The sequence below is a fragment of the Triplophysa rosa genome, linkage group LG11, assembly GCF_024868665.1.
Source record: "Triplophysa rosa linkage group LG11, Trosa_1v2, whole genome shotgun sequence".
NCBI lineage: Eukaryota > Metazoa > Chordata > Actinopteri > Cypriniformes > Nemacheilidae > Triplophysa > Triplophysa rosa.
The window spans coordinates 8,036,227-8,052,883 of NC_079900.1; the positions used below are offsets into that span (position 1 = coordinate 8,036,227).

The following is a 16,657-nucleotide window of genomic DNA, read 5'->3' on the forward strand; positions in this document are numbered from 1 at the left end:
GAAATGTCATACTATACAGGTTTTGAACAATATGATGGTTAATAAATGATGAGAGTTATTATTTTTGGGTGAACTGTCCCTTTAATAGCATTGCGAATATGTCTTTTCAGATTACAATGCTATTTCACCTTAAGAAAAATTGACATCTATTATATACATTAATATTTTTACGCATTTTCTGTAAAGCTGCTTTTGTACAATGCAAAAATGTGAAAAGCTGAATATATGGCATATGATTAATGGTTCGTAAAGCCCAGCCAAATCATCTTTTGCAATGATAATGATAATCAGTACATCATCCTTTTCCAGTGTTATGTTGTGGAGGCATGTTTGTTATTAAGAGTTGAAGTGAGAAGGTGTAATGTGGTTATTCTCTAATTAAAGTGTGTGTAAATTGCTCACTGCTTGCTTTGATTAATCAATGAAATCATAATGACCTGGCAGAGCTCATTAGCATGAGTATGATGCCGTGGCAGCAGTCGGATCGCCGCTGTCCTCTTGTGTATATTTTTAGATGCTGTAATTTGCTCGGAAATGAATTCTTTTTACCTGGTTCAGTCTTACCACATACATGTAATGAGTGTGTGTTCATTTATCAAATCCACACAGTGTCTACACCAGACATGACCAGCGCGACGCGGCACGACACAACAAAAGACATTAGAAACGCATTGGAACTAGGGTTGGGAATCGTTTCAATTTTATCGATTCCGATTCCAATTCTGATTCTGCTTATCGATTTCGATTCTTATCGATTCCCAGTTTCGATTCCACAGTTGAAGTAAAACATTTAGATATCAACCTGTATGGTCATTTAGCCTGCTTATTGACTTGTTTGCAAAATATATTTATATATTTATGAGCACCGTTTTGTGTATATTTACACATAGAAACACACCTTTTCTGATTTATTACAATTTGTATTATCATAGTTGAACTACATCATGGTTAAACTGCAGTTACTATAATGCAACTATGGTTAATTTGTGATTCCTGTGCTTTAATGCAAATTCTATAGCTAAACTATGCTTACTATAGTAAAAAATATTGATAATTTTCATAAGGGCTTTTATTGAGATATCAGCAGATCATGCAACGCATGTACTTTTCTGAAAATATGCAGACAGGAATTGATAAGAGGAATTCAAAGTTCAATCTCAAGTATCCGATTCCTATTCCTTTCGATTCCGATCCGATTCCTAGCCTTTCGATTCCGATTCCAAATTGGAATTGATTTTCGATTCCCAACCCTAATTGGAACCCATTATAATTTTACGTTTTGTCCACACTGGATGCATCGCGCCTGTCATGTCCAGTGCAGACACGGTGTCAGGAATACGGATTCTCACACTGCCCCCCCCCATTAGTATCAGTGTTTAGATTTGCACGTGCAGTAAACAGTTCACTCACTTGAGTCTAGACGTCACAGATCTGCTCCAGTAGTCGTCTCGCACTGCTCATTAAAGTGCTTTGACTTGAAAGTAGTGATCCATCCTGTTTCCGAGGCTGAAGGCAAAGTCTCGCGTTTGTAAACATATGGTTTGACACAGCACTTTAATTACCAACTACTTTGTCAGCAGTCTTGGTTCCAGAAGTATTTATTTCATTTTCCCTATAGTCGTTGGAAAAATCATATGGTGGAGAGTGCTGCGCTTTATACGACCCATGACGTATGATTCGGTGCGAGGAACATTTATACCATTAATTCAAAGCAGAAAACAGGGCAAAGATGCAAGACATCATTTTGAAAGGTCTAATCACAGCAGATTCAATGACATGAAGTATTTAGTATAAGAAGCATTTGTTATTTCAAGAATTATAAGTATTCACATTTATGCAAAAATCCTAATGCTTTCTGCAGGCCTGTATAGTTGATTGATGTAGATTTGACTTTACTGAACCTGGGTCAGTGAAAAAGTGTGCAGTCGCTCAATTTCCACGATTCCTGTTTCCATGGTAATAGTGACTTCTCTCATTAAGGTCTCCGGACTTCAACGAAGATGTAGAGACTGGAAAATATGTGTTTTTGTAGGATTTTATGTGCTAAGGTATCATAACTTAATTGGATTTAGTTTCCTATAACTGATTCGTGAGGCATTTTGGGGCGTGTCTTAATGATTTTTTTATGTTTGCGAGACTTTGTGTAGTTGCTGGGTGGGCTGGCCATAAGCAACATTGGCCTAACCAATGTAATGGTGTGGCGTGTAATTGGAACACAAATTTCCCCCCAAAATGTTAATGTAACAACTTAAAGGTCCAATGTGTGACAGAAATGCACTGTAATGTACATAACTATGTCTTCAGTGGTGTATAAAAACATTACATAATGAAGCATTATGTTGTGATACACCGGAGGGTCCCCTTGCATGGAATTCGCCATGTTGTTTCTACGGTAGCCCTAACGGACAAACTGCTCTACAGAGCGCGTTTCGTAAATACGTCGTCTCCTTCGGCAAAGAAGCGAAAACATATCGACATCTTAGTTCTGTGTCAACCTTCGTAGTGCATCAGAAAGTGTGAACCGGAAATACTGTTGTACTCTTTCATTTCCTCCATAAATGCATTGTTTAGGTGTTCAGCCTGCCTGTCATCTTGCTCTGACGTCTCTTTCTCGTCTCGTCGTCGCTGCCCTGTTTTCCTTCAGGGGAAAGTCTGCACCTCCATTAAGAACATACAAGGGCCCTTGACATTTAATTTCCTGTTTGTGATGCTCTTTTACCCTCTACCTCGTGTCATACTCGCTCAGTCTTCCATCTCTATCCATTCATCTCATTCCCACTCCGTTTCACTCTTCTCATGTGTCATCTCACTTTTATGTTTCCTGTTTTTACCTCAAACATCTCTTCCGGAGTATTCTGGGCTAGCGCTAATTGATAAGCTATAATCTCTCCATGCTGAAAAAAACTTGTTTTCATGTTTGAGGAAACTGCAGACAGTGTGCATCTAATGCCGGAAAAATGCTTTTAAGGTTAATAGCTTACTAAGTCTTAAAACACAGTCTCAGCTTTTATGTAGGGAGTTGAGCTTATTAAAGAAATCCTGCATCCTTATACTGCAATTAGCTTCATATGAGAACCTGTGGCATTTGTGTGTGTGTTGGTGAGACTCCTGGAGTGAGATAAATGAACGTGCTTATGTCTGTGGGAACAGGTGGCAAAGTCAGCATGGTGGCCCGGCACATGCACACACACTCGCACACACACACTGTCTTACACACAGAGACCAGTAACAAATTGAGGCAATTTGTGTAAATTAAGAGATAACTAGACGGCTGCCCTTGTTGAACAGTCGTTTAAGTGTCCCCCCTGAGCCACTGTAATCGGGATGTGCCATATTGGCTAACATATGGATGTCCTTAAATGTGTGACTTGAAAATATGAAAAAACTTATTATCATACATCTGGTGTCATTGAAGTGGTGGTTGACTGATAGTGGTCGAACAACACATAATACGCAGAAAGAGGCCTTACTCCGTGTAGCGCAGAAGAAATCCGCTGAATATGACTCGAACAAGAGATTTGTTCAGGATTCTGCGCTCGCGTGGATGCTCCCATAATTATCAGTTTAAATATGCACAGTATAAATAAGAGATTTATTCTGCAATGCTTTTGCATTATGGTGTGATGTTGCATACAAATCCAGCACAGCTGCTATATCGATAACTTGCTTTGCACTTAAATTCGCTCCGAAATATATGTGTATATATACTTTCAAGTACATATTTGCACTTTATGCACTTACACTTTTATAGTTTGGCAGCACTGATTGATTTTTGCTCTCTGTTTTTGTGTACTTAGGTGAGCGTGGTGCAGGACTCTGTGAATATCTCGGGTCAGAACACCATGAACATGGTGAAGGTTCCTGACTGCCGGCTGGCAGATGAACTGGGCGGATTGTGGGAACATTCCAGATTCACCGACTGCTCACTGTGTGTTGCTGGGCAGGAGTTCCAGGCGCACAAAGCCATACTGGCAGGTAACGTGCAGGAAAGGCACATTACACACTAGGGTGTAAAATGATCTTTTCATTTAATGAAACTGAATGGAGGCTCTGTCTTCTCTCTCGTGAAGCCAACACGGAAGTGACTGCAATTCATCGACTGACCGCTAGAGACTGGCTCCAAAAGAGAGCAGAATCTCATTAAGCCCCATGTTAAAATGGGCAACTTTACAGCAGAAAAAAACATGTTTACAGCCTGGTATAAAAAATGATTTTGGTCTATATAGCTAATTTAGCTCACCCGTTTAACTTATATTAAGTCCCGCCTCTTTGCCCATTTTCGATTATCCGGGAGCTACGCACTGCTAAGATGGCGACGGCTGGCTCCGTCCACTTTAAGCTTCAAAACATTTCCTCAGAAACCTACGGGTGATGTGACGGACACTACTTCCATATTTTATACAGTCTATGGTCTGTAGTGAATGTGATGAAGAATTGTTCGCTACTGTACTGTTGGGTTACTTATACATACACTTAAAATCACCTAGGCATCGATTGATAAAAAGTCTTCGAAAGTTTCTCTGAAATGGGAAATTAGTTCTGAGGAAAGCTCTAGCTGATTTATTTTTGCTGATGCCACTTGATTGTTAAATAATGCATTAATAATAAAAAAAAAAATGCAAATGGGCAATTACAGTGCTGTGGATGTTATATTTTCACTTGAAATGAATTCTCAGAGAATGTGTATATATTACCAATATATGAAATATATATACGTAAGTATATTAAAATAATAATAGAAGAAAATTGTTAACCATTGACAATTATTATCCAGCTGCTAGGTGGACAGTGTTTTTGGTCGATGTCAACAATCTCAAAATGGTCGAATACCAGATGATGCATTTTTTCTTTCATCATCTTCAACCAATCGCCAAAATGAACACAATCAGTCACGTAAACATTAGATTTTGAAGTGGCCCAATGCCTCCTGCTATTGAACGCAACCTTTCTCTCTCACAGCCTGTCGCTCATGGTGAGGTGGGATTCCTCATTATCTGGCCGTACCTGGTAGTGCTCATTAATGGCAGTGAAGACGGAGCTGATCGTGCGTGTGTGCGTGCGTGCGTGCGCGTGTGTGTGTGTGAGAGAGAGAGAAAATGTTCCTGACTTCAGATGGTCTTTTGAACAAATTAAAGTTGTGCAGACAGATTTGGCCTCATATCCAGTCTTATCTGAGAGATGAAGGTCGGTTCTCGGGGTTAACAAGCTGGAACCTTGTGCAGTTGCAGAAGAATTACTGAAAGAAATGACTGGATAATTTCCCTTGAATTTTCAGATTATTCACTATTCCTTTCAAGTCCCAGCAATTGCATATTATTTTGCAAACAACAACGACAAAAACAAATGTTACTGCGCACGCACGGTTTTGTGGCCTAAACTGGATGTGTCCTAAGAAGGAAGAAATGAGTAAATTAGCTAGCAAATTCAAATTATAGTCAGTATTATTTTGGATTACCATTAGAAGAACCAGGGGCAGGCTGGCCATCTGAAGCAGTGAGAGTGCGAATGGACAGAGGGGGACATCCCCCAAAACATGATCACGAACAGACTGGGGAGGAACCGGAACACGAGGTTTGGCTGCTCTTGGACAAAAAGTCCTAGCCCTCCACTGAAAAGAACCGTTACTTGGCTAAACTTAAATGTGACAATGTTACATGACCCAAATGTTTATTTAATACAATCAATATGTAATAAATATGAATAGAAATTAAATAGAATATAAAATGTTATATTACTAGCCGCTAGCCAGACCGATCAACAAACAGACCGGAGGTTAACTTCGGTCCAGGCGCGTGTGTCCGATTAAACCGTCTATAGACTGTTAGCAGTCTTGAATAAACTTATAGACTTAAAGGGATAGTTCAACCAAAAATGAAAACTTAGGATCATTGAACCCCAGTTGCTTTTTTGATCTTCAGAACCGAAATGGAGATTTGCTTGTTTTCAGTTTACAATGAGAATGGATTGTAACTGCCTCTTTACAATCCTGTGTTATTGCCTTTTTAAGCTACTTGTAAACAAGAAATTTAAAACATGTTTTTAGATTATACTGTTGTTTTTTTATTCATGCATGTCATTCTCACTGTTTCATAGGGTGTGTGGTTAATTTTAATAAATGAAATGTTTTATTCAATATTTTATATAAATCTTTTATTTTATTTGCCAGTTCAAACCTCTTTGCTTTAATTTTAAGTTTGTGATGTCTCTCGTCATTTTAGATGGGCTCGTGTTGGTCAGAGCTTAGATTTTTTTGACGTGCTCAGAAAGAAAATGGAAGCAAAAATTACTTTCGAAACCAAGGCCACTAAAAAAAGTCAACTGTCACTGTTTTTGTGTCTCTCTTTTACAGCACGCTCCCCTGTTTTCAGTGCTATGTTTGAACACGAAATGGAGGAGAGTAAAAAGGTGAGTTAGATTTCTCTCTCTCTCTCTAATCGAACTTCAAAAGCAGTGACAAAACATATCCATTCACACTCCAAATCACAGTGTCCCGTTGTGTATGTTTTTGTGCACTGCATGATATTCTTTCTTATACTTCATCTCGTAATATCTCAGTTCTGCAGTGTTGGAGTTTATTAGTGATCCCTTGGTAAGGTGCAAATTCATTCCACCTATCAGAGGTCTAATTTTCATCCCAGCCATGTGTGTGTGTTTGGTTTAATTTCTCCACATTTCTCGAAAGGCTCAGCTCTACAGTGTTTCTCATTTTGCTCCTTTTCAATATCCATTTTTAAATGACTATTTGCTGTTTTTTGTCTCATGTGGCTTCCGAATATGATAGTCATATTAAACTTGACATAGAATTGAGTAGGGAAGTTCATAGAGGCGTTAAAGATCCTCTGTGAAAATCATTGCGCACATACTATGTATTTACATTATCAGCTAATGATGTAGAAAAGACTTTTTTTGCATCAAACCTGAATGGAATGTTTAACAAAAGTCATTTGCAGGCTTTGTATCCTTGAATTGAATTAGCATCAATACTGTGAAATATCACCTTCAAGTGAAACATTGTTGAGACAGGCTAGTGATAAAACGATAAATAATTAAAGATTAACTGTAGAAAGTATAGGGAAAGTTTTCTTTATCCATAGTAACAGTATTGTACATGTGTTTACTGGGCATTGAACTCATAAACTTGGTGTTGCTAGCGATGTGCCCTTCTAGTTCAGCTTGAAATACTAATCATTGCAGAGATGTGCAATGATTTTACTATGGTTTTTAACGTGGCTGATCTAGGATTCAAATTTCACATCCTTAACAATTCGTTTTTTAAATATGTACCTTAGAATTATTTTTTGAGCATCAAACTGATGTCATTGGAATTGAGTAGTTTCGCCATTTCATTCTGTCTTAATCTCACTTGTCATCCATGACAGTTTATGACAGCTAAAAAAATCAGTTTCCACATTTAATAACAGTTAGTGGAAGTGCGGCGTAATTGAACAGAAGGCAACGGTGCTAACACTCAAGATACGCCCGGGTTCATCTGATCAGTCCGTCGTTTCAGAACTGACATTGATCCACTGCAACGTGACCAATGCAACGTGTCAAAACACTGAAAACTAGTACAAGACACGGATAAAACAGCGAGACGTGACACAGTGTGTTAAGACTAACTGTTCATTTTTTTACATTTTTTAATTTAGCATATTCCACCGACACACGTCTCTCCATCTATGACATTCCTGCATTTTAGCTTCTGCTGATCTAGTATTCCTCTCTCCTGTCTTTCCCAGAGTTTCATCATGCACTGTTTTTTGGGACAGGATGTGCTTGCATTGGGGGTTTGTGGAGCAGGGAGATTTCCTGTTGTTCGTTTCTCTGCTGCTGCTTATTGGCTCTGTAAGGATCTTTGCAGATGTGTTGAGACAGACTTTAGTGTTACAGTAGGATTGTGTGTGTGTCTGTTGTGTGGTTAATTGATGAATGATGGGGTCTGGGGCTTCGGTTTGCAAATGATCGCATGCGAGGGAATGTGGCCGCACGAGTGTCAGTTCAGTGTTAAAACGCGTTTGTCTGGTTTAGATGCCGGCTTTGGCTCACTGACTTGGCTGTGTGTCTATAGAATATTGATGTTTTGAGGTTTCAGTCGGGAAATCTAATTGGAATATAGTGGAGAGGAGAAAAACCGATTTGCTCTTCTTTGATGTATCTTAAGGAAAACCTGCTGGGGAACATTTCTGGATACTTTAGTGGCATAATGTGTTTAGTGACTTGAGTTTGTGGTGTTGACCTGATGTCAGAGTTTGGTGGTGTTTAGTCGGTCGTATTCCTCTTAAAATGCAGCAATGACGCACAGAAAACAAGTTTCATGTTGGATTTTGGTTGTAAAACAGAAAACACCTTTTGAAATGGTGTGAAATGTAACAAATGCTACATTTAACAGTTTGACTCTATAGGAAATAGGGCTGTCAAGCGATTAATCGCAATTAATCGCATCCAAAATAAAAGTTTGTGTTGACATAATATATGCCTGTGTACTGTGTATATTAATTTTGCATTTATAAACACAAAAACATACACATACATGTATATACATTTAGGACATATTTAGATTATGAATCTAGTATTTATTTATATTGACCGATAATGGAAATTTATTTTTATATTTTGTAGTTTTCTTAAATGATATGCATGTATGTGTATGTGTTTATAAACACACAATTCATATTTACAGTACACAGACATATATTATGTAAACACAAACTTTTTATTCTGGATGCGATTAATTGCGATGAATCGTTTGACAGCCCTACAAGATAGGTGGCAGTTTTTGGCAGTTTTTTCCACCGCACCAGTGGTTGGGAAATATATACAGTATTATGTAAATAATATATACATACAGTAACATTAAAAAATTGCATTTATATTATTATATTTGCGAGTAGCAACCACATGACGAGTCGAAGAGAAATATATATAGACCTTATTTAAATCATTTTTGAAATATGATTTCTGAAATAAATGAGGGTGAAACATCTGTCCGTGTTTAATGCGGTTTAATGGTGCAGTACATCATATAAAACATTTAAATAAACATCAGTCAATAATGAAAACTTAAATAATATCAGAAAGTTAAATATTAAATGAAAAAGCATTTGTTGTAGAGACAACTTTAGTCAGTTGCGTATTAAAGCAATAAGCCCCAAGAAGCAGTGGGTTACAGTGCATTTTATAACTGCTAAGGGCATTGTGGCACGACGCGAAGCGGAGGCTTATTGCTTTTATAAAACGGTTATTCCATATGCGTAGCAAGGTTTCATAAAATAAAGTAAATAAAGTGATATTTAGGCTATGTAAGGCAGTCAGCCGTTATAAATTGGGGTATTTTATAACGGCTTAGAACTCGGCACAGCCAATCAGAATCAAGGACCAGAACTGACCGTTTTATAATAACCCTTACAGACCTAAACAATTCCATTTGAAACAAACTGTTTAAACCTACCTCGGCTTTCCCATTAAATTGCCATGAAAACGTTAATTTTTCCTATTCTTTGATGGAAAACGAACACGTTGACATTGTCCAGAAGGGAGATGTGTACAGCCGCACTAAATGCGCGTTCAGAAGATGTGCTCAAAGCGCAGATGTATAACATTACATGTTTCTCCGCAGCCTCTGCAACTCGTGCGCACTCCGACACTAAGCAAGCGGGTCATATCCAGTTTTGATTTTATGTAACTGTTAATTTCACAAGAACTATTGCAGAACACGCAGAATAAACTGGGTTTTGCAGAGCAGGCCACCCACGAATGCGCCAACAGAAACGCATGCTCATAATTTCTGTGTTAATGTAAAAAAGATTCATGAAACCATCCACAACTAAAGGCTATAAATATCAATCCTTATTACACTTATATTTGTCAGTGTGTGTGACGTGTACTATACCGCCGGTGGCAGTTCACCACCGCCATGGCACTTTACCATCTCGTGGTGCGGTTTTCACGGCCACAGTCACAGCCCTACTATTAGAAAAGTTTCTAGCATCAAAAGTAATAAATTCAACATCTATGATACTACAAGCTGCTTTTGATGCAACTGGCAAAATGCAATAAAATTCATTGTAATCAATTTATTCATACATACATTTTACATCAGATCATTATGACTCTCTCTTGTCTGTGATTTTAGACGTTACTGGTTCAAAACCAGCAGGTTTTGGGCTTTATTCGCTGTCCAAATTGTGGGTGGGCACCGGCACCAGCGCCCTTGCCTACGTTAAACAAAGCAATTGAACCAGGCGAGAAAGCAGCCTCGGATGTGTATGTGATTGTCGGCGTGCCCTTAAGGTGCAGACTTACTTTCTGTAATAGGCTTTGATATATAGTTGTATGTTTTTAAGTGACCCTTACTTTGACCTTGTGTGTCTGTGGCTGTGGGTGGGGTGGAGTTCATCGCTGTTGCTGCATTAATTGGTTTAGCCGTGATGGACGGACTGGGACAGAAAAGCCATTGTTACAACCGCGACAAAGAGCTGGTGCTTTGGCAGCCTCAGGCAGAAGGGAATTTGCAACAGTCATTCCGGAACGTTGATCAGGCGGTAACAGAAGGGGCTTTCTGGGCTGCGTTTTAATTTAGTTTTTAGCATCACTCTGCCCTTTGCGTGTGCGCCCTGACTCGTGCGTTTGGAGGTCAGTGGTCTCGTGGGTTGGCTGTGGGGTGCTCAGGTGAGACCGTAGGGGCTTCAGAGTGGAAAGGACGGATTCCAGAACAAGTGCTATACAATCATTTCAAAACCTATTTGAACAAGATCTAAACTTATCGGCGTCGAACTGCAGCAGGACAATTACATTAGCGCTTAAAACTCAAAGGGTAGCTTGTAGGCTGTATTTCAGTAGCTAGAAGTAAAGAGCCAAAGGAAAATGTAATAAAAAGTGTGTAAATAAAATAATTTTGTTTCAGTGAAATGTGGAAAACAGTGACTGAAGTAGCTGTGTAGTGTATCAAAAGTAGAAACGGGCTCGCTGTCAACTAATGGCTAATCATGATGTGTGCTCGCTCTGTAGACAGCGCTGTGGTTTAGTTTTGCCACACTACTTGCGTCTAATGTAGACACTTTGAACAAATTATTGTTTGGAGACAACCTTGATATAATACTACAAGCGTAAGCAGACAGGAGCTCTGAGATACAAAATCAGCCCATACTTCGGACAGTGTTTGAGGCAGTTTGTTGTTGATCAGCACGTTTGAGAATGTTCTGTAAAAGCTGGAGATGTTTCTGATCTGATGTTTTTAGAGACATGTGATATTTACCCAGTTTTGCTGTCATTTCTGGCGTAGAACCGAGTGGAGATAAATGATGTGGAAGCTGAGGTCTTCAAAGAGATGATGTTCTTCATCTACACAGGCAAAGCGCCCAACCTGGACAAGATGGCCGACGACCTGCTCGCTGCTGCCGACAAAGTGAGTCTTACACACATACTACTCAAAAGTTTAGGGTGACTTGAGTGAAATGTTTCTTTTGAAGGCTTGTGTTTGAATAGCTGAAATTCTTTTTGCAGACAAAAATATAATCGCGCAAGCATAGTAGTATTTTTATTACAAAACTAACATTTTACTTGAATGTCCAATGTGTAATTTTTCGGAGGATCTATTGACAGAAATGCAATATTAAATACATAACTATGTCTTCAGAGGTGTTAAAAGACCTTACATAATGAAGCGTTACGTTTTTATTACCTAGAATGATCTATCTATCTACATACACCGCGGGTCCCTTGCATGGAAACTGCTGTACAGAACGCATTTCGTAAATATGTTATCGCGAAAACGTGACGACATCTTAGTTCTGTGTAAGCTACCGTTGTGCTTCAAAAGAAGAGGGGTGGAGAGATCCGTTGGTTGCGATTCGCAACTTTACCACTAGATGCTGCTGAATTTCATACACTGGACCTTTCAATTTAGTTTTGTGGAAAAAACTGTTACTATGTGAGAAATTGACCCTAAACTTTTAAACGGTTGCGAGCAAACACCATTTTGATCTAAATTCATGCTTAAAAGCATTTCATCCTCCTCAGAAGGTCTGGAAAGCTATTAAAATATGTTAATTGAATCTCACGATGACAACAGATCTCAGGGTTTTGAAGAACATGAGTTCAGATTTATTTTCTTGGCAGACACCAGCAAATACCAGAAAGTGTAAATGTGTAAAACGTGTTTTCTTTAGTAGCTAGGAAATATAGCCTTCAAGCGTTAAGACAACATTGACATTTGACAACATTTGTAAGTGTATATCTCTCTTTTTCTAGTATGCTCTGGAGCGGCTGAAGGTGATGTGTGAGGACGCTCTGTGCACCAGTTTGTCAGTGGAAAACGCAGCAGAGATTCTAATCTTGGCCGACCTACACAGCGCTGACCAGCTTAAGACGCAGGCCGTCGACTTTATCAATTAGTGAGTGATGTTCTGTTTAACCTTCCTCTGAAGGATTAAAGCCATTAGACCAATCAGTTTTTTCCTGGATGGGTGTTGATGATAGTAGATCTCTGGCCAAACCAATATTTTGTGAATTGTTTTATAAGTATAATTTACGTTAAACGTCGAGTTTGTCATAAAAGGAAATTCATTTAAAGAAACTGGATATAATGCATCTACAAATCAAATTTTTTAGCTTGAAAGCAGTGGCATATGGTGCAAACATAACTGATTTGTTGATCACTGTTGTAAGCTCAATTTGAACAGTTTTGACAGAAGCTCATCTGTTCAACGGCTAGATGATGCTAAATTGCAGAAAAATGGGATTCAGTGTATTACAGAAAAACAAATGTTTGCAAGATGTAAAATCAAGCATTGTATGGGATGTAGTGACAGCGCAACACTGGCTCAGCCTTCTTATGATGAAGTACAGGTCTTTGCAGAACACGGAAGGGGAATTTCTCAAATATAGTTGTTTCCAAACCGGGATTACCGGGATGGTCAATGAAAAACGCTGCGAGTCCATTTTTCAATAACTGTATGGGTGGTTTTCAACCAATGAGAGAAGGGAATTGGGAATCGGCCACTTGATTTTTGGCAATAAATTAAAGAGATTGAAAAACACCTATCCTGCCCAATAATTTGAGAAACGCCCCTTTTTGAGACCCCATTCTCCTTATGATTGAGCCCTGCCAATCACTGCTCTCCATCGCTTAGGCCCCTCCCACTTGATTTACAATGGCTGCGATGGGTCTTTAGGATTGTGATGCTGTGCTAGTTTAGTAACTCCTTTCTGAATTCTTATTATAGCTAGTAAATTCTTTTTGAGGTTTTGCACCGTACTATTTTATCTTCATGAACTTTCTCATCTTTCACTCTTTCTTTTGTTGATTTTTACCAGCTTGTTCAGTCTCAGTTTCGTATCGGCTTTATTGGACGGTGTAATTTTGAGTTCATTTCGTGGATGGCAGTAACTTGGCTGACGTGAAACTGGACTGTGGCCATCTCATTTCATCTCTCTCTCTCTCTTCGCTTTCTCTCTCGTCCATGTCCGATCGGGCAGGCGTCGGGCGGGAGAAGCGAGAGAAGAGAAGAAGAGAGAAGGAGAGGAGGAGTCAAGAGAGAGAGAGAGAGTATAGAGAGAGAGCTGAGGAGAACGCGAGAAGAGTAGAGACAAACGTAGGCGAGATGTCGCTCTCCGATCTCTCTAGTCTCCTCGAGCCTCTCGCCAATCTAGCTTCTCGCAATCGGAGAAGCTCTCTCGGCTCTCGTCGCTCTCTCTGTCGGCTCTTGCTTCTCCTCTTCGCTCTCTTCGCTCTCTCGCTCTCTCTCTCTCTCTCTCGCTCTCTCGCTCTCTCGCTGCAACTCTAAACAAAACACCCACCACCACAACAACAGCAGAGACAGAGGGGGATCAATAACAAGGGCAACACAGAAAGAAATAAACACACACAACAACACACAGCCTCCCTCAAAACCCTTCGTCCTCTGTGCCCTTCTTTTCCTGCATTCATTGTCGCTGCTTATGTTATTGGTTTATGAGCCCATCCTTCTCCTCTCAAATGGTTTATTGCCACACATAGAAGTTTAGTGTCAGAGCAGAGCAGTTTTCCCACCGAGCCAGGCCGTGTCCAGTCATCAGGACACAGGAAACCGACAGCAGGAGAACCCCAACCGTTTAGAAAAAAATGTGCCGTTTTAAGTTGCAGTTTGTGACTGGGTTTGAAAGACAATGTTAGTCTATTGAGGTCAGAGGTGTGGACTAGCGGTTAACGTTCAGACCTGTTGCCATTTTTTAAACGACACTAAATATTTGTTTGATGTAGGGTTTCATTACCTTTTTGCACATTGGCATGTTTTGTGTCGGGTCACATGTAGTTCTAGATTACAATGTTTTTATTCTTGCTTTGTTTACTTAAAATCTCATTTTTAATCTCTTTAAGTCTTTTGTTTGTAACCTGTTGTGTTCTGGGTACATTGTGACCGTACAGTGACCTTTAGCATTGGGGAAAGTGGTACGGGCTTTTGCCTGCAAGGCTCCTGTAGACGTAGGGGACAATTGCTGCAATTAATGCCAAGTGTTTGGGGGCAACAGCATAGAGGGGTTAGAGAGAGGTCAGTGTCTCTCACACACAAACACACTCCGGGTAAATGTCGTTAAAGGCCAGTTTTGGGTGTGCGTGATAGTGCAGCGAGGGCGTCCTCGGGGTGCTGATCTCAGCAAAAAGGGGCGGGATCTTCGGAGATCGCAGGTGCTTTTGGCTCAGACTTCCTCAATGTACCTCAATTTTTGTTATTATTTTTACGTTCTGTCTGTCCACTCTTTCTGTCTCATTATATTTTATTCACAAGCTGACAGTTGAATAAAATTATGAAATTATTTATTTGTTTGCCATAAAGCAACAATTTGTTGCTCCAAATAAAGCACTGAAACATGTCTCAATGTCTCTCTCTCTCCTTCTGTTCAGCCATGCCTCAGACGTGATGGAGACTTCAGGATGGAAATCCATGGTGGCGTCTCATCCTCACCTGGTCGCCGAGGCATACCGCTCGCTGGCCTCCGCCCAGTGCCCTTTCCTGGGCCCCCCTCGCAAACGTCTCAAACAGTCATAGTGCCGCCCCCTGCCCGTACCCTACACACACACGCACTCACACAACTGTCTACAAGGGGGCGCTATTTTAGATTTACACCCCCCAAGCTCCAACCCTTTAGATGCCTAAACCAGCTGTTGATCTGCCCCTCCCTTCATGTAATCTAGACAGACCCCCTCTAGAGCACCAGAGACCCCCTAATTGCCGGCCCACTGATGGCTTGGGGAAGTGTGGATGGTGTAGCTGGGTGAACCCTTTCCAAAACCTCGGCGCCAACCCAGCTGTCTGTTTTGTTTCTTTGGGTGTAGTAAGGACCCGATGTCATGAGAATGGGTGGCCGAATCGAGGTTGAGAAACGGGACCGAAGCCTTTGGTTTGGACATATGAGCTGGATAGTGAAAAGTGAAATTTTAAGTCCACTCACGTGTGCTGTCCTCCTTCACTGTGTGAACTGGCTCTTCATACCTGCTTTATCCGTTCTTCAAAGGTTATCAGCCGATAGACGTTCCTCTTAACATGCACAGAAGGAGAGATTTTTACAGACTGGTGACGGGAATAGAGGACGAACTCCGTTACAAATGAACTTTTTAATGGGTAGCATGTGTCCTCAATGACATCAGCATTTAGTAGATTCCTGTGTGACTTTACGAATCCCGCGTGACAACAGTTTTTTCCTGAACTATCCTCTGAATTCTTTAGAAAACTGAATGGTGAGCTTGCCACCATAATGAACTTTGACCCATGACTCTGGAGCTATCCTGGCTTATGAGTGGACATGAAGTTTAGTTGGCTTTTACAGGTCAAAAAAGTGGACACAAATCCAGCGAGGAGTATAAAAATGTGGAAATGCTCATGGATCTTTTTTATTTTGATTTTTCCTTGTGATGTTTATTTGAGATTTTCTCCTCCTTGTAGCACTTGTGTATTTGAATCCAGGCTTTCTGTATGAAAAAAATGCAAAAAAAAAACTAACTTGGCTGTGTTTATTTTTTTGTTCTTTAACAGACGCACGCAACATAATGTTTACTTACGGTCATCTCTCAGTGGATTTCCAGCTTTCTGCTGATTCAATTTCTTTATATTTGGTCTCAGTCATGGATTACGCAAATCAGCAGCTCTTGCTAAAACAGAGAATAAAGGTTTTTCTTTTTTTAAATAAAAGCCTGTCTATCAGATAACATAGAGGAGACTCTTTGTTCTCGTAAAATCTAATTGAAGGATTTTGCACCATCCTTGGAGTTAATTTAGTTTTGTGTTATGTAGAATGTAGCAAATCGCACACAATACCAGATGAGGAACTGAAAGGACTGAGGACTGTCAGAGACAACAAGATGTTTGATGGATAGGTGTGGAGAGAAATTTAAACAAGCTAATAGCAGGTTATACATATTACAGGGCACAATATATAACTGAAAAACTAGGATTCAATATTTTTCAGCTCTTGAATGATTTGTTTATTCATTTCTTGATATTTATAGCAGGCATTATCTTGCCATCAGAGGGCCAAACAGTGATTGTAAGTATATTCAACATGTTTAATGCAAGAGATAAAATACAACAATAATCTTGTTAAAAATAACCGCAGCATATTTTTCAGTTTTCAGAGAATTTCCATTTAAGCGCTACATTTCATATCACCAGCATCACAATTT

The 16,657-nt window shown here is 39.8% G+C and overlaps 1 protein-coding gene across 2 annotated transcripts in view; it reads left to right on the forward strand.

The window, feature by feature from the left end:
- Positions 1–16,198, forward strand: part of spop (speckle type BTB/POZ protein) — an 81,969-nt gene extending 65,771 nt beyond the window's left edge. For both annotated transcript variants that reach the window (XM_057346819.1, XM_057346818.1), the window contains 5 exons: positions 3,798–3,975; positions 6,350–6,405; positions 11,282–11,404; positions 12,250–12,392; positions 14,882–16,198. In XM_057346819.1, coding sequence (XP_057202802.1) covers positions 3,798–3,975; positions 6,350–6,405; positions 11,282–11,404; positions 12,250–12,392; positions 14,882–15,026 — 645 coding nt within the window. In that variant the 3' untranslated portion in view covers positions 15,027–16,198. The remainder of the gene's footprint in view (positions 1–3,797; positions 3,976–6,349; positions 6,406–11,281; positions 11,405–12,249; positions 12,393–14,881) is intronic.
- Positions 16,199–16,657: the final 459 nt, after the last annotated feature.